The sequence below is a fragment of the Ambystoma mexicanum genome, chromosome 1p (assembly GCF_040938575.1).
Source record: "Ambystoma mexicanum isolate Mex_15411 chromosome 1p, UKY_AmexF1_1, whole genome shotgun sequence".
NCBI lineage: Eukaryota > Metazoa > Chordata > Amphibia > Caudata > Ambystomatidae > Ambystoma > Ambystoma mexicanum.
This window is the reverse complement of record NC_090921.1, coordinates 516,765,819-516,785,338: the sequence shown is the minus strand read 5'-3', so window position 1 is coordinate 516,785,338 and position 19,520 is coordinate 516,765,819. Positions and strand designations below refer to the sequence as shown.

At 46.1% G+C, this 19,520-nt stretch overlaps 1 protein-coding gene across 3 annotated transcripts in view; it reads right to left on the bottom strand.

The window, feature by feature from the left end:
• Nucleotides 1–359: 359 nt before the first annotated feature.
• LOC138574155 (HAUS augmin-like complex subunit 8) overlaps nucleotides 360–19,520 on the bottom strand; it is a 414,120-nt gene continuing 394,959 nt past the window's right edge. For all 3 annotated transcript variants that reach the window (XM_069649390.1, XM_069649391.1, XM_069649392.1), the window contains 3 exons: nucleotides 14,398–14,539; nucleotides 13,287–13,428; nucleotides 360–934 (listed from right to left, as the gene is read on the bottom strand). In XM_069649390.1, coding sequence (XP_069505491.1) covers nucleotides 799–934; nucleotides 13,287–13,428; nucleotides 14,398–14,539 — 420 coding nt within the window. In that variant the 3' untranslated portion in view covers nucleotides 360–798. The remainder of the gene's footprint in view (nucleotides 935–13,286; nucleotides 13,429–14,397; nucleotides 14,540–19,520) is intronic.

Sequence of the window (19,520 nt, the reverse complement as noted above, 5' to 3'; positions counted from 1 at the left end):
TTATAGTCCCACATATGCGACTATGGTGGATGGTCTAGGGAGTTTATCACAGGAACACAAGTCCTTGTCCCCTAGGGGGGGAGCCTCTCCCAGTGAAGTTCCAATTGCCCAGGACCCTTGGGAGGGTCTTGATGAGCGGGCTCACCTCAAAGGGGCAGACTCCCTATTGGGGAGAAGGGACAAATACCCTTGATTCTTCACAGGTCACTAGACAAACTATTTAAGCACTAATATATCAGATAAGTTCCATCATAATGTGAGGTTCGCAGAGACCAAGCTGTAATGAGTTTTCCATTCCATGTCACTTACCCAATTAGATCTGGTCAATTCGAAAAAATATAAACCGCACTTTTCACAAGAACTTTAAAAGATAGTTTTATTGTTCAATTACCTGCCACACAAATAAGCACAGATTGATCAAGTATTAAGGGAGATGCCATTCATTGTCAGGTTTGGTTAAAAAAGCATTCCAATGAAGAACTGATACTCTTGACAACATTTATCTGTATTTAAGAGTAACTACTTAGTGTTTCATCCATCCGTCAAATGTTGGAATGCTCCTTGTATCGCCAAACTTTAACGAAGCTCCACATCAGCGCTTGTGACTTTGTCTCCAAGTCTTTCGAGATTGAACGTCAGTTGTTCCTTTGTTTAAATGCTCTATGACACAGATTCGATCTAGCAAATGCCACAGTTAAAAATGCTGTGCATCAGAATATAGATTTAAGAACAGTCAGATGAATACAGGATATAAAAAGGGACGAAGGGTGAAGCCACACAAACTAGTCTTTCATATTATTATACAACAAAGTCTTCATCAAAATACCACGGTTTCACAGCATCGATGCCCTGAGTGTCTTCAATGACATTTTGAGTCTGTAAAGAAGTCTCTTTTGCAACTTTAAAAGCCAGGTCAATAATCTGTGTAAGAGTTCTGAAAAGAAAAAAAAAGAGAAAAGGTATCCATTTTGAGGTGTAACTGTAAGTGACCTTTCATGTGAGCTTTGAGATAACGTGTGTACAGTAAACAAATCTAGCACAAAGAACAAAAAGGAAGAGCATGAAAGAAAGGAAACAGGATGGCAAACCACCAATAACTATCTCAGCTCTTAAAAAGATTTGTTTTTCCCATCATAGTATCTTCATTTATTACCTGCATTTTGGAACACTTTCATAAAACATTTTACAATTAAAACCAATTAGCACCCTAGATGGTGTGTTGAGGCAAATAGTATGATAGAACATAGTTCAACAAAGTCAGGGGAGTCCTCTAGGCTTGGAGCGGGAGGAGAGAGCTAGTCCTACTTCAGAGGGGGACTGTGGCAGTTGAGAGCAGCCCAATTCCTGTCCCCACCCCAAGTGCCTGCATACATATGTAGACCGACTTGCATTACCCCATACCACTTGAAGAAAATGCTGGCCGGTTTTTCTTTTTCTTTCCTACAACAAGAAGTGAGGCATCAGCAGTATGGAGAGCCAATCTGTGGGACTGCAGCACTGAGGGCCATACACAATCTGTCTACAGTAACCTGAGCCCCAGAACCAGCAGAGAGCCAGCAACAAAAAAAACAGAGAACCTATGTGGCTGCCAGACACGCCACACACTGCTCCCTAGCACTGGCACATACAGAAACTAAACTGCTGCAGCAACCTCCTCCCTCAAGGACGTATTACAGAGCGGTGTTTGCTTAACAAGTCTTCACTTACCCTTGAGATTGAACACAATGCGGCCCCCTAAAATGAACTCGGGCCCTTTGCAATCTGGACCACCAGTGTTGCAGCAGAGTGGCCCCGTGCAGAGAAAAGAGACCAGGCTTAACCTAGTATTTGTACATTCCAATTATTGTAACATCACCAGGTGGGGAAATACATGACCGGATTAGCCAATAATCCAATCGAAGAAAGAGCGGGAAAATAAGAGGGGCAACAGGAAATTGCCCAAGAGTCCAGTAGGAGGAAGGACTGTGGATGCACATTTGTGAGAAGGTGAGGTATTAGTTGGTGAGAGCAAGTGGTACTGTGTAGTGCGCATGCATGCAAGATGAGTGTGAGTGAAAGGGAGTGTGAAGAGCGAGTGAAAAGTGAGGGTTAAAGTAAAAGGGTGGTGAAGGTGGGGTAGACGGGTAGTAGTAGTGTTGAGGAAGGAGAAGCAACATTGAAGGGTGGTGTCAGGTAGAAAAAGAGAGACCTACTTCAAAAGTGAGAGCGATAGACTAGAATCTATTAGTTGAAAAGTGTCTGGAATGTAAATTGGAACAAGAGGCAGAGAAAGGTTTATTCTTTGTTACACTTTCTGGCAGAGTGGTGAAGTGGGGGAGGAGTTACTTGCCAAGACCCTTAAAGGTTATGCAACTCAATCTGTAGTCACAAATATTGTAAAGGATGATGGGCCATCAGTTATTACTAGTGCCGAAATCTGTGACTGCTTTAAGGTCTATTATGAATCATTATATACTGAAGACTTAAATCCAACAAAGTGACCTGGATGTGTTTACTTTTAACAAAATAAAGCGACCAACATTGTCAGATAGCAACAGTTTATGGCTGGAAGAAAACATTGATTAATGAGGTACAACAGTCATTAATCAATTGAATGTAGTCAAATTTGTATTGTTTATTTAGTACGTGTTAGAATACAGCCCTTGGACATATAAGTGCAGAGACATCACAAAAAAAATAAAAATAATTAACAGATCAACAATTTCAATCCAGTGACTACTTCTGGGAGTCCAGAAGAAATGTATTCAGAGAGAATTGTCTTCTGCCTGTGTTTAAAGGCTGATAGGGTGCTGCAACATCTCAGATCCAGAGCCAGGCCATTCCAGAGCTGAGGGGCTGGCAAGGAAAAAAAACAGCCACCCAGACCCTGAGACAGCTTGTCTGAGGGTAAATTTAGTCCCATCTTGTTCAAACGCAGTTGTTTGCCTAGCAGGGAGCCAGATTTGCTGTTTTGCCAAATACACAGGATTTTTCCCATAGAGGAACCCATGAGTAATGCATAGTGTCCTGAATTAAATCTGTTTTTGAAGGACCAGCTAATGAAGTAATCTACTTACTGCATAGATATGATCAGTTCTCCGAAGGCCAGTAACTGCTCGAGCAGCATTATTTTGGACCACCTGTAGACGGTTAATCTCTCCCTTATTGATGCCCTGCAACAGGCCTGCGCAATAATCCAAGCATGAGCCAATTATAGCACGAGCGAGTGTTGCGTTATCTGCTATGTCCAAAACACCAGGTTTAGATGGATTGCTTGTTGAATTCTATCAGGCCTTTTCACAGCACCCATCACCGATCTTATGTGATTTATAGCATTGTCTGTTGGATAAAGGGGAATTGTATGTCAAGACCGGAGGCTCACATTATGCTTCTCTTTCTTTATTCCAAACGCGTAAAGAAAGCTCAGCAGCAAGATATTTTTATGTACCTGAGCGCAATAGGTGATATGCATAAAGAAGGTACACTAAAAATGTATATAATAAAACACAATAAACACATTAGACCATGTCCATTAGTCGCTGGGGAAAACAAGAACTCAATTTCCCAGGGGAATTCCCTTAAAGTTCATTCAGAGGTCACTAACATGTGACATTAGTCCTCCGATAGGTATGCAGGTCTCCTCAAACAGTCCTGAACATGATATAACTTCCTCTTTCTTTGCTGCTCACAGCAAGATAAGTACATTTCATGTTCAGCACTGTTTATGAAGTGTTTACATTATTAATCTAAATATCATTAATTATATTCTTGAACTTAATATTATTATATATATTGCTAACGTTTGTAACTTGTCCGTTACTGCCATTGCCCACTTTGTGGCTCCGTGATTTATTACTTTGTTTTCTCCTATGCCAGCTACTTCCTGCTGGCGTCGGAGAGCGCGCATGTATGAACGCTCTGCTCGCGTTCGAGATACATTTGAAGGTTTCTGTCAGCGTTACAGCTTTCACGTCCTTACGTTTGCTTCCCCGGCCAGCCGAATTCCCCACAGGGCTCGGTGAAGCCTACACAGCCTCATAATACGAGCAACGCCACCCATGATCCACCAGGGGGAGCTCCCGCTCTCCCTGGTCCTTTTCTCTGTTTTCTGGCACTCGCGAACGCATTTCCGTTGCAGATTACAACAGATTTGCGATCGCGAGCGCCGGAGACTCTCCTACCTCACTCATTAATATTCAACTTATTAATAAAAAATAAATAAAAAGAGAGAAGGAAAGCAATTTAACAGTAAGGGGACAGAATCCTTATAAGAAGGATCATCTCAGCTTTACCACCCTTACTGCTGGGCTAGAGAGAAGGTGTCCAGTAAGCCCAGAAAGAAAGAAAAAAAAGGTGAAAAAGGTGCATAATTGACAATGGCAGCACAGTGCTCCCCTAAATCAGATCAAGCTTGGTCTGAGTGTGAGGAAGATTCTTGCTATATTGACGCATTCAGCAAGATGAAGTTCAGTTTTAGGTGTGGCTGAGGTTCCCCCAGGGAGTTTAAGTTCTGTGGGCGAGGGGGAGAGGCTGGGTGCAGCTCAGCCACCATTCAGGACTATTGTTTTCATGGACACTGTGTAACCAAGGTTTTAACGTAAGCTTCCGACTTGAAGCTGTAACTGCAAACCTACAGGATACGACCATTCGAGGTCGGCGATTTCCTTAACAAATTGAAACAAAACTACCTGCAATGGACTCGGAGGGATTCCAGGTGACATCCGCCTCGGAGTCAAGCATGGGCTGTGTGAAGCCTGCTGTAAATCTTTAGATATCTGGTGTCCCCTGTTACTTTGGCAGGCACTGGACAGACGGGCCAGGATCGCGAGCCCAATATCACACAGATTGTCTAAGCATTGGCAGCATCACATGCCCGGACCGGTGGGCCAGGGGACAGGTCACCTTGCATTTCGACCCTTCTGGACCTTTGACCAGGCTGGTCGTCTCGGTTTAGGTGGTTGGGGGGGGCGCATAGGGGGAGTATGGGGAGTTCTTCAGCACGGCCATCAGGAGAATCAGGTGAGACGCCATCCCTGTTTTCAGGTGAGATGGGGTGTAGGATCATCTTTGCATCCTCTAGATGTCTAATCGTTCACAGAACCCCTTTCTAGGAGAATTAAGCGCAGTTGGGAACAGCCAGCGGTACCTGATTTTCTGGTCTTGCGGGAATAAAGTCAAAGGTCTCAAGGCCCTCTGCTTCTGCATTGTCACTACCGCTAAGCCCTCAAAGATTTGCAGGTGGGGCCCTTGGAACAATAGCTCATCTCGGGAGCCACCTATTGCCACGATTGCCTTCTTTGTTGTGTCCAAATGGACTTGGGTGATCACGTCCGGGGGAGAATCAGTTTCTATTACTCATTGAGAGCGCAATCTGTGGGTGCGATCCAGTAGGTGTTGGGACTTTTCGAGATGTGGCAGGAGGGATTGGAACAGGTTGCCCACATTTTCTGCTAGGTTCTGGTCTGGGATCGAGGAGGGGACCCCCATATGCGCAGGTTATTTCGTCGGGACCTGTTTTCCAAATCTTCCTGCTTATATTCTAGAATCTCATTCCTGTCAGTCAGGGTCTGGATTTTACGTTGCACTTCAAGAAGCGTTGCCACGTGTTCCTGGGTTAGGTCTTCCATCTCTCCCACTCTCTGCTCCCCCTCCAGCACCCTCTGGTCCGTTCGCTCACGTTTGGTGTTAAGCTTTGACATACAGGATCTAAATTCCACTTTAATGTCCAACATAAAGGCAAAGCTGCAGGGCGGGAATTTAGATGTTTCGGATTTCTTTCCCTTCTCTGCCGGGAGTAACATGGTGAAGCTATCAGCGCTTTTGGGGGTTTTGAGATGTTTCGCCATATTTGCAGGGTTTCAGAATGCTGTGGTGGCATCTCCCCGAGATGTAGAATGTAGGCGTTACAGGAGGCCACTCCACGGAGGGGAGCGCCAATCCCTCCCTGCCCCCCTCACTCTGGATACTTGGGTGTGCAGCTGTAGGTTGTTGCGGGCTCCAGCCCTGAGTTGCCTGCACGTGGTAGCTACCTTGTCTCCCCGGCAGGGATAGGGTTCATGTTGTCGAGGGGAGAAGAGAACCCATAACACTCCTTGAGTTCAGTGTATATTTAAGATTCCACCTAGCTTTGTTTATCACTCCCTCCAGATATGGAGGGAGGACCTAAAGTGAGGAGAATGCTTTGTTCCCAGGGTTTCCCGAAACAATATTTGTGAATTTGGCTCTAGTTCCCTTTAAGACCCAGCACTGATTGCTGCTGCCTTTGCTTTATTCACGTGTCATTCAGTGTCCATACTGTTGCAGCGGGCGCCTTTAATGTGCGTATGGCGGCTCCCAGGGGTTCTGTTCCAGTTAGGCTGCCGGTGTAGCCGAGCCCCACATGTCTGGGGCGGGTGATCAGCTGTTCAGCTGGGCTTCAAGCCATAGGGCTGTAGGAGCAATCGTTGCCCCCAGCTTAATGTCACGCCCAGGAGCCGGGGTTCCTACCTACGTGTAGCGCGGAGCCAGGAGATATCACCTCCCACAGTGAAGTTGTCTGGCGCAGTCGCAGCGGCGTTCCCTCTGCAGAGGGCCATTAGCTCAGAGGACTGAGTCGCTCACACAGGAGCCGGAGGGTGCCCACATCTGGCTACTGTCCGGGACTTCTCTGGTCCGGCTTAGGCGTGTCTCGCTCGAGTGCAGCTCCCCCTTTCTCCTCCGCAGGGATCGCCCGCCATTTTGGATTGTAGACGCCGCCGAGCACTGCTGTTGCTGCTTGCGGTTGGGCACAAGCCACGAGCATAGGTGGCTCAAACTGCGGCCAGTGATGCCCAGGCCATTCCGGTCGCCTTAGGCGGCATTCTCGTCTCGATCCGTGTAGGGAAACTGTCTCTTTTCACTGGCTGAGGAGGAACTCTATGGCATGATGGCTAATGAGGCGGACGGCGATGCCGATCTATCCGACCTGGGACCTGCATCAGCGGCAAACCCGGCGGTATTGCAGCTCTTGACCTTCTCTTGGACCACCATGGATTGGGCATCCTCAAAGGACTTCGACCTCCTCCCGGATGGAAACCACTCCTCGGACCACCCAGTCCTGGGTGAGGCCTGACCCTGCTCTGAGTACGGGTCAGAGACCTTGCTCGACTTGAGACATGCCGTCAGCCTACTATACCCGTCCTCCTTAGTTTTCCTCGAGAAGCCCAGGCATATCTCGCACCCATCCTCGTTGTGGTCCGAGTGCAGGCAGCACAGACACTTCTGATGTTTGTCCTCCACAAAGACATTCCTTAGCCCACATTGGGTGCAGGGCCTGAAAAGTGTCCTTCCCACCTTTTTCTCTTGCGTCATGGTCCGAGGGCGCAAAGTAGGCCCAAGATGGCCTTCCAGAAACTTAGACGAACAACCGCCCTTAAGGTGCGTACAACTTCACCGACAACGGATCCCTGTTGCCGTCCGATGAAGATAGGATCACACTGGCTCCGATGGAACAAAAATATAACTGTTCTGCAGAAAAAGTGGAAACAAGTCCAAAATAGCTCAGAGAGCAACCCAAGGACACCCAACACTGAAGCGTGCAGTAAAAATCTGAAGATGGCTGCCAGAGGAGGGGCTTAGGGAGAGGACCGGCATTGGATGGGGGCAGTATGACCCAGACGATAGGGATGGTTTAGAGGAGGAATATGCCCTAAACAATCATGCATGCCCCCAAGCTGTAGGTGATACAGGAAAACCGTTAGGGCAGTTCAGGATACTTTGCAAGGCAGCTTGGTTTATCACCATAACTACCAACTTTGGCCTTCAATACAATTGCTTCCTATGGGTAGTGTTCTAAGTGTCATAACAGTATATTACAGTAAATATGATTTCTCTGGTGTGTACCATACATCATGTAGATGGTAGAATATAGCTGTCTTATCCAGGTAGATGTCCACTCCTGCTTCAGGCGTGAGGTTTCTTTTGTCCCAAATCAAATCAAGGATGTAGCAAATTGCAAATTATACTCTCATGCGGCACAATAGGTTTATGGTCATAATCTTGAAAAAAGAAATCTAAAAAAAAAGGCCGAAAAAAAAGTCGCATTTTTTTATTCGAAATGGGGGGGGGGGGTCCCCTTTACCCCCCCCTTTTTCAATTTTTTTTTTTGTTACCTTTTTTTTTTTTAATCCCGGACCCCAAAATAAATATATAATTAAAAAAAGAGAAATTCGACTTTTTTTTCGGTCTTTTTTTTCGAGATTATTGTTAGTCGAGATTTTTTTTTCAATATTTTGACTGACCACCGGCACAATACATGCAGTCGGAAAGTATTCTTAAAGTGGACAGTGCTTAATTGGATAGGATTAGAATTCCCATGCTATCAGCCAAGACTTTCATTAGCGCCCTCCTTTATGCATTATTATTTACTAGGTTTCATTGTTTCCACCCTTCAAGGGAGTCTTGCTCGGCTATATCAACAATTCCTTTAGTGTCTGAATTGTTTGGGACCCGACTATTTTTTTTTAAGCAATTTAATGGACAATACAGATGGTTTATACTAAATATCTGTAATCCTTCCACAGCACTCTGCTGCTGCCATTTTGTCGAAGTTTTGAGAAGTGGCCACAGGTGCAGCTCTTCGATCTTCATGCTCCGATAACAGTGCTTTTGGAGGCTCAATAATTACCTTCACCAGTTTATCTTTTGGTCTACTGAGATCAATCTTCATCTCTGCCGAACCGTCCTGCACGGCTAACTATCACCCAATCTCCATCACTCCTTTCCTGGGCAAACTCTTGGAAAAGCTGGCCATCTCCCAGGTCAATCTTCACACTGAATCGGTTGGTTGTCTCCATGATCATCAGTCTGGCTTCAGAGCTGCCAGAAGCACGGAAACTGCTCTACTGAACATCCGTGAAGACCTGCTCTCCGACCTTTATTCCACCACCCCGTGTCCTCATCTTACTTGATCTCTCTTCAGCCTTTGACACGGTCAACCATGCCATCCTGCTCAACCGTCTTCGCGATAACTTGGGTATCACAGGTCAGGCCCTGGCATGGCTGACTTTTTTCCTCTCTGATCCACCCTCCCAGGTTCAATTTGGGTCCTTCCTCTCCTCCATCTCTATCTCTACCTGTGGTGTTCGTCAGGGGTCTAACCTCTCTCCCTGGCTGTTCAACCAATACCTGGCACTTCTTGCTCAGCGCATTGCCACGCTCTGCCCCAACTTCCAGTGCCTTGCAGATGACACTCAGCTCATTTCCAGGCTACCCTCAGCCACCTCTTCTCCCTCTCTCATCTCTGACTGTCTGTCTGCCATCCAGGAGTGGTGTGCCACCAATGACCCCTGCCTTAATGCCAGTAAGACTGAGATTCTCCTCAATGGCACACCCACCCCCTCCTTTCCTGCCACTCTCTGGCCGGCCTCTCTTGGCCCTCTTCCTGCTCCCACCTGTGAGGCTAAAAACCTTGGGGTCATCTTCGACTCCACACTCTCCTCCTCTCCTCACATCTCCAACATCTCTAAGAAGTCACACTGCCAGCTGCACCTCCTCAGAGGTATTCTACCTTTCCTCTCCTTCCCCCAGAAGCTCACTGTCTCCAGAGCTCTGGTTCTTTCTAGGCTGGACTACTGTAACAGCCTCTTTCTAAATCTGCCTGCTTCTACTCTCCGTCCTTTGCAACTCATCCAGAACAGGATAGCGAGACTTGTCTTTGGCCTCAAGCCCAGGGATCGTATCTCTCCAGGACTGAAATCTCTCCATTGGCTCCCAGTGGCTGCGAGGAGTTAAAAACCCTCTGCATTGTCCACAAGGCCTTCTGGGGCCTGGGGCCTCAATACCTTCAACTCTCTCTTTCTAAATATCTTCCTTCTCGAGCTCTTCGCTCATCTGCCTCCAACTCCCTCACGGTCAATCGCTTCTACAAGCAACGAGTTGGTGGTAGATCTCTTTCTTCGGCTGGGGCCTCCCTCTGGAACAGACTCCCTGAAAGTTGAGGAGAATCATCTCCGGTTCCGGAAGCACCTCAAAAGCTTTCTCTTTGTTTCTGCGTTTCCTCTTCCTCTCCCCGGCCGACTTCATGGTTGAAACTGCACTGGTTATCTGGCCACCTTCTGATCTCGGGCCCAGGTCCTCTCCCCTGACAGTCACACACCTGCACTGCCTTCCTGGCAACCCCCGCACTTGGGGACTGTTTCTGTATCCCTACAGTCCCACTACCAGCTCTTGGACACCTGTTGGCTGCACTTACCCTTGCCACCTGCTGGCCGTACTTTTACTTATTGTTATTTATTCTATTATCCCATGTATTGCACTGCACCGCCCCATTACCCCCCCCACTTTCCCACTTCGCCCTTCCCATGCACTTGCGCAATGTGAATGACACCTGGCCTAGTTGGATCGTTGTCGGTCTTCCCTCTGTTCCCTCTCCCTTGTCACATCGCGCCTTGAAACACTTGTGTATAGGCGCATTATAAATGCCTTATCATATCATATCTAATAATTGTTTTGTCAAAATGACATTCTAAATCAATATTAAGCTTCGATTTTCTATTGTTCTTATGATGGTTTCTGGGACATAAATGCACTTTCCCTACTTGGCAAAAGATTCTTAATTAAATCCAGACTTTTCTCTAACAGGACCTAGTCCTGAATGTGCTCCTCTCTTGGGTAAATGACTGTTTTGTTTAGTTCTTTTAATAGCACCTCTGTAGTATGTCAATTTATTTTTGTTTAGTTACTGTAAAGAAGGGAGGTGTGTAGTATCTCATTGCTATGGTTTATTATGGTTTGTTAGATTTATCTACAGATATCTATAGAAATGGAATGTTATATGATTGTAATATACTAGAATTAAGGGAATGGAAGAATGATGCATTGGGAAAGTTCAGTTATGTAGATGTTTCTGATGTGACTGGTGGGTTATTAAGCTTATACTTAAATAAATCTCTTTCAATCAAAAAACTGGTGTGAGAGGATATTTCAACCTCCAAACGTAAAAGCTGCAAGAGCAGATCACTCTGTACAGCTGAAGTTGGAAGGTCAGCGTCTGTGTTACAAGATTTCCCCTTCAAGTGGGTACTGGAGCTTGATGGGGAAGTGCACGTGTCTGGTCTCTGCAGGTCACCTGGGAAGGTTTGATATGGTTTCTCATCTAGATTATCTATCCTGCCTGATCCCTCCCATTTGGCCACTCGGCACTCTTGTATCCTCATCGCAAAGCTCGTCACTTGATTACTCTTTCCATGAAACTCGTCCTACAGCTTGTGTCGTAAAGTTGCTATTTTGGCATGTGTTATTTCGCTTTAAATCAGGACCAGCTGTGTTCTGTTATATCCATGTTCACTTCCCTTACTGGCGAATAATCAAATTTCTTTTAGAAACCCATTCCCGCAAGCGTCTACCCCATTCTTACAAAATAGGTGCAAAAAAGCTCTGCACAGGTCAGTTGTTGGCCTTTTTGCTCCACATGCTTTAGATGTACAGTTGAAATGATCCTCCACTCTTGCCACAAGAGGAATTTTCCTGATCTTTCTGGACCGAACAAGTCAGAATTGTATTAACGAAAGTTTCATTTTCTACGGAAGTCAGCCTCTAGTCATTACATTCAGGCAGTATGCTTTTTTAATTTGCATACTGGCTTCAGTTAGGGTATGTCTGAGCAGGTTGTATTACAATTCAATACCATTACGGTTGGCTTGGTTTTTTAATATTATTTCCATCTCTTTTTGTACCCTCAATACATTTTCTTTTCATGCTTGATGTTGGTGTTTTGACTAAACGAGAAAGTGTGGGGACTTCTGCTCTGTCTGACTTCAGGATGCTGGTGTGTCACCTCATAACTTCGGTAGACGACTGTTCAGTATTGTTTTGTCATGTCACAAACGTTTGTAGCATTAAAGGTTGAATGGAAATGGGAGCCTGCCTGTCCGAAACAATTCAGACTTTCAAGACATACTTATTATGAAAATAGTGAGTGTAAATAGAAAAATGCTCTCAGTTTCCAAGAACTGCTAATTCCTGGGTTCAGACAACAGGTATCACATCATGATTAGTGAAATAATCATCGCCAGGACCTATAGGAAGTACAGTAAAGCACAAGTAAGGATTAGGTGGCCCCAGTGCAAAACAACTATGAAAAAATTAAAATGCAATCGCTACAAAAGATTGCCATGCATATAGAGCAGAATTAGCCTCTAACTGTACCATTTAGCTACCAGTGGATATGCAACCTTTATCTAGGCCTTCAGCTGACAGTGACAGGGTAAAATAATATCCAACAGCCCAAAAGAATTTCGAGGCTGAAGCACAGCCTTGAAAGTTGGTGAAACATTACAAGTCTTATAATTAAATGGTGGTCTCTTCCGACTTTTAATGGAATTTTTAGTTATGCATCCCTAACATTTTGCAGTTTGTCTGTGAAACCCTAAATGTTTGTTCATTTCAGAATTATATCATAGGTACACTATACAAAGACCTGGTAAGAAGACTCATATTTCTGTGAAATATGAGCTCTAACCCCCTAAGGAAAAAATATTACTCAGTATTGGGACATCTGTAAATAAAACAGGACTTTCCTGGTTATTGGCTGTAACCTACAGGTGGGTCATTAAAAACAATTCAAGATAAGCAGAAAAGCGTGACATTGTGACTCTTCAACTTCTGGTGGCTAAGAAGGCACAAAAAGTGCCCTTTGACAACTGGATGGAAACACCCCATGAGCCTCAAACAAAAAGGAAGAGAGTCAGAAATTGAAAATGGAAAATTTCAAGTGTCACATTTTTTTTAAAAAAGGTATTAAAAAACATTAATCCAAACAGAGTAAAACAATGTAGAGTACAATTAACAGGCTTTCCTCCCAAAAAAATAAAAAAGCAAAAGTAGCTCCGCCAATCCAGTAAAGTGCTCCTCATGCGGTAGCAGAGAAATGAAGACCAACATGACCGGAGCTATGATGCTGGCTCCAGTTTCATCTCGCAGGATGTTTAAATTATTGAAATGCGATTTAAGAATATACCTTTAAGATTGTTGTGCATCAAAGCATGTCGCTGAGGTGACAAGGGGGTTTGAGGATGGGGGTAACACACATGTAAGGATTTGTACAGAAGTATACATCTTCCACATTGGGCTATTCGTATATTTCAGTTAATGCCAGAGGCTTCAATGCTTTTAATAAAGAAGACTCTGAAAAGAAAATAAAAATACATTGCACACACTGCAAACATAGGAACAGATGATGCATGTCTGAAACCTGCAAAATTAAACAGAAGAGTGAAAGTATCGCAATAATAGAGTACCTAGAATTATCACCAAGACAACTAAACTTTAGAAAAAAGGAGAATAACTACCTTGGAAGATCTGCATCAATTTTCAGAGCTACCTCCTGCAGCTCTCTCGTTGCAGTACATGTCTTGGCGTTTTCTTCGGACCAGGTGGGTATAAATTCTGCCAAAAGGGATTCAGTGACAGCCAAATGTTTTTGCAATTTATCTAAAAGACACAAGAATCGGTGTGAATCCGTCAACCTAATCCCCATACTATAACAATCCCACAATAAATATCTCCAAAACTACTGGCTAAAGAAAAGTCACATTAAACTGGGCCACACAACAGAATACTGTTATGACAATTGGGAGCTATAGAGTGCAGTGTATATGTAGTATTATAAGTGATGCAATATCGGTCGGTAAGTGTATAGTGGGCTAGATGCAGATTTTAGCATAGCAGAACATACAGTGGAACGCCCCTCAGCATGGCTATTGAGGGTGCAAAATCTTTTTGGGGGGTTTGGCAGCTTAGGGGGCACCTTAAATCGAAATAGGCTGAAGACCATCAGTAGCTGGACTTCATCTGGATGATAAATACAGCCACACACATAGAAGATTAATTTCACTGGAGACGTGTGGGGTAGGCAAATTTTGTGCAAGGAACTTTAAAACCAATCAACCCCTGTGCCTTAAGTCAATGTGGATTTTATGGCTCATTTTCAAACTACTGTAATGATTAGCAGGCATAGTGGGGAGCTAGGAGCATGGTAATGGAACACACTGGTCAGAACAGTTATTAACAATAGTAGACTGGATAAGTAATACAAATACTAGTTGCACCACAAAACTGTATAACATGGTATCAATTGACACCCAATAAAAGGTATCAATTAAATCGGATGGACTCCTGAGTTAGGGATCGAACACTTAGAACAGGAAAGAGACTGCCCATCGGAGCCCTTTCCTGCTCAATCACTTGTGTGGAGGGGCTGGTTCACAAGCACTGCACTGTCCCAGAAAAAAGAAAATACATAATTCCCTCTTAGGTGTTCACAGGATAATGATACGGCTATTATCGTGGCAAGTTTCCTTGTGTAGGATTGCAAAGATTGAGTTATTAAACAATTAACTGCAGATATCACATGATGTAGCAAAAAGGGAGCAAAAAAGGAAGATGTACCAAAAGCATTACCTAGGTAGTGTGCTCTGCTTCCTTCTATATGAATATTTTTGATGGGCAGCTCATGTCTTGTAGAATCTAAGGCTGTGGCAAAGGTTTTATACTCATTTTGAAATTGCTCGTCTTTGGCAGTCGATGGCAAAAGAACTTCTACCTGAAAAGACAAATGAAAATGGTGCATGCACTTCATAAAACTCCATAAATATGGGAGGTGCAAAAGAGATATTATGGGGCACATCAAAGCATAAGATCGTTTACAAGTTCCATCTTTGAGATGTTAAGGTGGAAAGGCCTCTTTCTCCATTCTTATTTATTATTAATATTAAGTAGGGCAATTCCTTTTTACATATAAATATGACTTGGGGAAGATTTTTGCATCTCAGTGATGACACTATTTTCAGAAGAGGCCCTCATATTTCAAGGATTAGGTTAGAAACTTTATCTTAAGAGTGCAGAAAGTTATCTGGAAGTTAAACCATAATATAATGTTTACCACGATTCGGATTATGGGATACTATTTACGTCAAATACTGCAATCAAGATGTAAACAAATTAAGTTGGTTACTAAAAATATTTTGCTCTTTTGAACACAAAGGGGAATGTCTGATCAATATTAGATTGTCCTTCCTAAATATTCGTATATTTATCGGGCATTCCCCATCTACCAGCAACAGACACCTTTGGCTTATTTTGTCCGGAATGAGAAAAAAATGACAAGGCATGGAAAAAGCTATAATTGCCTCAATGAGGAGGACATGTCCTTTCCCGACTTACCTTTTTATAATTAGACTCTGCTAATCGAAAAAAGGGATATTTTGCAACAGATTTTTTTTTTGTTTTTTTTTTATCGATTTAACATTTTGGAAAGGATGGAGTCAAACCCAGAGATAAACAGTAGAAGATATATTTTTGACATTGCTGCTTTTCTTGGTCAACACATGTAATGGGTCCCTGCTTCAATGGTTCACGTGACTTGCCTTGGACATGGTCAATCATGGCATCCTGATCAATTGACTCTGTGAGAACCTGGGCATCACGGATCAGGCCTTGGAGTGAACTTTCAGTGTTATGCGGATGACACCCAGCTCTCTTTCATGCCCCCCTCAGCCTCCTCTTCTCTCTCCCTAATTCCTGACTGTATATACGCGATTCAGGATTGGTGCGCCTAAAACGATCTCTGACTTAATGCCAGTAATTCGGAGATCCTTCTCATTGGGACCCCTGCTCCCATTTATCCTCTCTCACTCTGGCCGCCCTCCTTGGGCCCTCTTCCTTAGTCTTCCTGTCAGGCAAAAAAAACCTTGGTTTCATCTTCAAATCCACTCTCTCCTCACATCACCGACATTGCCAATAAGGCCCATTACCAGCTGCACCTCCTCAGAGGTATTCTTACCTTTCTCACTTTCCCCCAGAAGCTCACCGTCTTCAGAGCCCTGGTTCTCTCTAGGCTGGGCTATTGCAGCAGCCTCTTTCCCAATCTTTCTTCCTCTACTCTACGCCCTCAAACTAATCCAGAACAGGACTGCAAGACTTATCCTTGACCTCAAGCCATGGACAGTATCTCTCCGGGCCTGAAATCGCTCCACTCACTCCCAGTGGCTGCAAGGATCAAGTTCTAGACCCTCTGCTCTTCCACAAGGCTTTCTGGGGCCCAGGCCAGCAGTACATCCAACTCCCTCTTCCAAAATACCTTCCTTCTCAAGCCCCTTGCTCAGCTACCTCCAACTCTGAGGGTCAGACGCTTCACCTGGCAGAGAGCGGGGGTAGATCTCTCGCTTTTGCAAATGCCTCCCTCTGGAATGGCCTCTCTGACCCTCTCAAACTTGAGCTGGACCACCTGAAGTTCCGGAAGCAGCTCAAGACTTGCCTTTTCTCCTCTGCTTTCTCTCTCTCCCTCCCCTGCGGACCTACCTGTCTGCCGCACTGACTGGTTGCTTGGCTACCCTCAGAGCTCAATGGGTACCAGGTCCCTCCATGATCAGTCTCCCCTGCACTGCCTCCGGTCCACCGCGCACTTTGGTGCTGTAACTGTGTCCCCTACATCCTTGCACTTACCCAAAGCCGCGCTGCCCTGGATGCACCAACCCGGAGCATTGCTTTCCTGATTGCACTTCCCCTATCTATCCCTCTCCCTGGCACCCGACCTTCCTCCCCCTGCACTTGGTGTGGTCGCACTTGCACAATCTGAATGTCACAAGGCCTAGTAAGATAGTTTGTATTGTGCTCCCTCCCTTGTCTTGTCGCGCCTAGAAACACTTTTTACAGGCGCGTTTTAAATGACTTATATCATATTTGTGATAGGTCTCTGTGGTGACTGAACCACAACTCCCAAAAGGCAATGTTCTTTTTGCTAACCTGGCATGGTCAATACTCCTGTGCGGTCTTTGAAGTGAGTGAACCACAACTTCTCAGAGGCAATGTCCCTGTGGTTCACTTAATTTGTCAACGTTACTGGATTTCTGGAGTGCGACTTGTTCCCTCAAGGCAATTCTGTTCAGATTTGCTGGACTTTATAAGCAGCACTGTGTTCTTTGATGTGTTGGAAGGAACAATTTACCTGTACTGTTCTCCAGCATGGGTCTGGGTTGGATTCACATGCTCATGAATATTCCCCATCGCCAGGCTGGGAATCCTCGGTAAAGAAAAAAATCAGTTTCAATTTAATTTCTGAACGGTCTTGCTCCTAACAACCAATCACTGAGCTCTGGGTCATACTGCCCCCAGCCAATGACTGCCCTCTACCCAAGTCCCTCCTCTGGCAGCCATCTTCAGATTTGGTAGCACGTAAAGTGGCAGTAGGACCAAGAGAAGAGTCACAGAGGGGTAGGCGGGAGGGTTCGCATGTGAATCCATGCCAGACCCATGCTGGAGAACAACATGGATTCACATGCTCACGAATAAAGAATACATGTACACACATGCACAACCACGGGAGGTGGCAAGGCTCAACATAAGCATTTCTTACCTCCTCACCAGGCTCACCTCCAAGCGAACAGGATGCGCAGCACTGCTTGGCCGACTCTGGACTCCTCCCTGGAATCCCTGTCGACGCAGTAGAATCTCGTGACGGTGTGCGTCGACCTCCACGTAGCAGCCCTGCAGATGTCCAGCAGGGGCACGCCAGACAGAAACGCCGTAGTTGCAGCGATCGCTCTGGTCGATTGGGCTTTCGGAAGGCCAGGCAACTGTCGGTTTGCCAACCGGTTATGATGGGTGATACAGCCGGAGAGCCACCTGGAAATGGAAGCCTTGGAGAGGGCCTTCCCATGGTTCACAGGGCCAAAGTTCACAAAAAGTGGTGACGTCTTCCGAAAACTCTTCGTGTGGTCCATGTAGAAATTCAGCACTCTAGCCACATCCAGCGAGTGCAAAGTCCTTTCAGCCGGCGACGAAGGAGGGGTGCGTCCACAGCACCACCCTTGTGTCGTGAAAAGTCAAATAAGGTGGCTTACAGGACAGTGCCTGAATCTCACCCACTCGTCGTGCAGAGGTGATGGCCACGAGGAACACCGTCTTCCACGACAAAAACTTCAGTGTAACTATCTGCATAGGTTCAAATGGAGTGCCCATGAGCCTAGTCAGAACCACATTAGGTTCCCAAGCCGGGGCTGGAGCCATCACCGGCAGGAATGAACGTAACAGTCCTTTGACAAACTCCTTAACAGTCCCGGAGATCTGGTGTAGCGGGAGCTAGCCGGCAGATGAACTTTGATCGAGGCATTGGCCAGTCCTCCTTTAGTTAACGACAGCAAATATGGTATTATCTGCGGGGCCGTGGCTCGTAGAGGATCGATCTTCTGTGCACGGCACCAAACAGCGAACCTCTTCCATTTATGTCCGTAGCATTTTAGAGTAGAAGATGCTCTGGCCTTGGCAAGCACCTCCTTGCAGTCCGCTAGGAGATCGTAGCCCTCAAACTCTTAACGCTGCAGGAGCCAGGCCTTCAGGTTCAGCGATACTGGGTCGTGGTGTAGAATTGCGCCTCCTTCCCAGGCGAGATCTGCGACCACCGGAAGCTTTACTGGAAGGGACGCTGACATGCTGAGAAGGTCCGTGTATCGCATCTGCCTCGGCCACGCTGGTGCGACGAGGATCATCCTGCACCGGGACCGTCTGAGTGGATTGAGGAGTCGAAGAAGCAACGGCAACGGAGAAAACGCATACAGAAACAGGCCGTCCCAGGGGAATGAGAATGCGTCCCCCATGCTCTCTGGCTGGGGAAACCTGCTGGCGAACCTCCAGCACTTGGTGTTCGTCGCCGTTGCAAACAGATCAATCTGGGGATTGCCCCATCTGCGGAACAGATGATTCACTTGGTCCTGCAGAAGTTCCCATTCGTGGCAAGAGCGTAGCTACCTGCTGAGAGTCGGCGACAGTGTTCTTTACTCCTGCCAGATGAAATGGAATGAGGAACATCCCCTGGGCGACAGCCCAGTGGCACAGGTCCTGCGCTTCCTTGGAGAGCGCCGGGGATCTGGTGCCCCCCCTGCTTCCTGATGTAAAACATTGTGATGGTATTGTCCGTGAAGACTCGCACCACCTTGCCCTTGAGGGACGGGAGGAAAGACTTGAGGGCCCAAAATACGGCCCGCAGCTCCAGCACGTTGACGTGCAACGTCTTCTCCTCCGTCAGCCACAGGCCTCTTGCTTCAAGACTTCCGGTGTGAGCTCCCCTTCCTTCCAGGGAGGCGTCCGTTGTGACCGTCTCCTGGTGCTGTGGGGTCTAGACATTTGCGCCTCCGGACAGATGAGCGCGTACTTCCCACCACCTTATCGCTTGACGGAAGCTCTCGCCGAGCGGGATCTTGTCCTGGAAGCTTCCCGACATTTGTAGCCAACGGTCGTCGAGGAACTCCTGTAGTGGACGCATCCATAGCCTGCACAGTCGTATGAGGTAGATGCATGGCGACATCATGCCGAGCAGAGACTTGATGGTCCTCACTGTGGCGACCTTCAGTGCCAACAGCCATTGCACTTTGCCCAAGATGGCAGCTATCCGTTCCTCCAACAGAGACGCCAGGCACAACACTGTGTTGAGTCGGAATCCCAGAAACAGCGCGTCCTGTGATGGTGTCAAGCAGGACTTTGCATAGTTCGCTGAGAACCCCAGCACCGTCAGAAGGCGAACGGTCCTC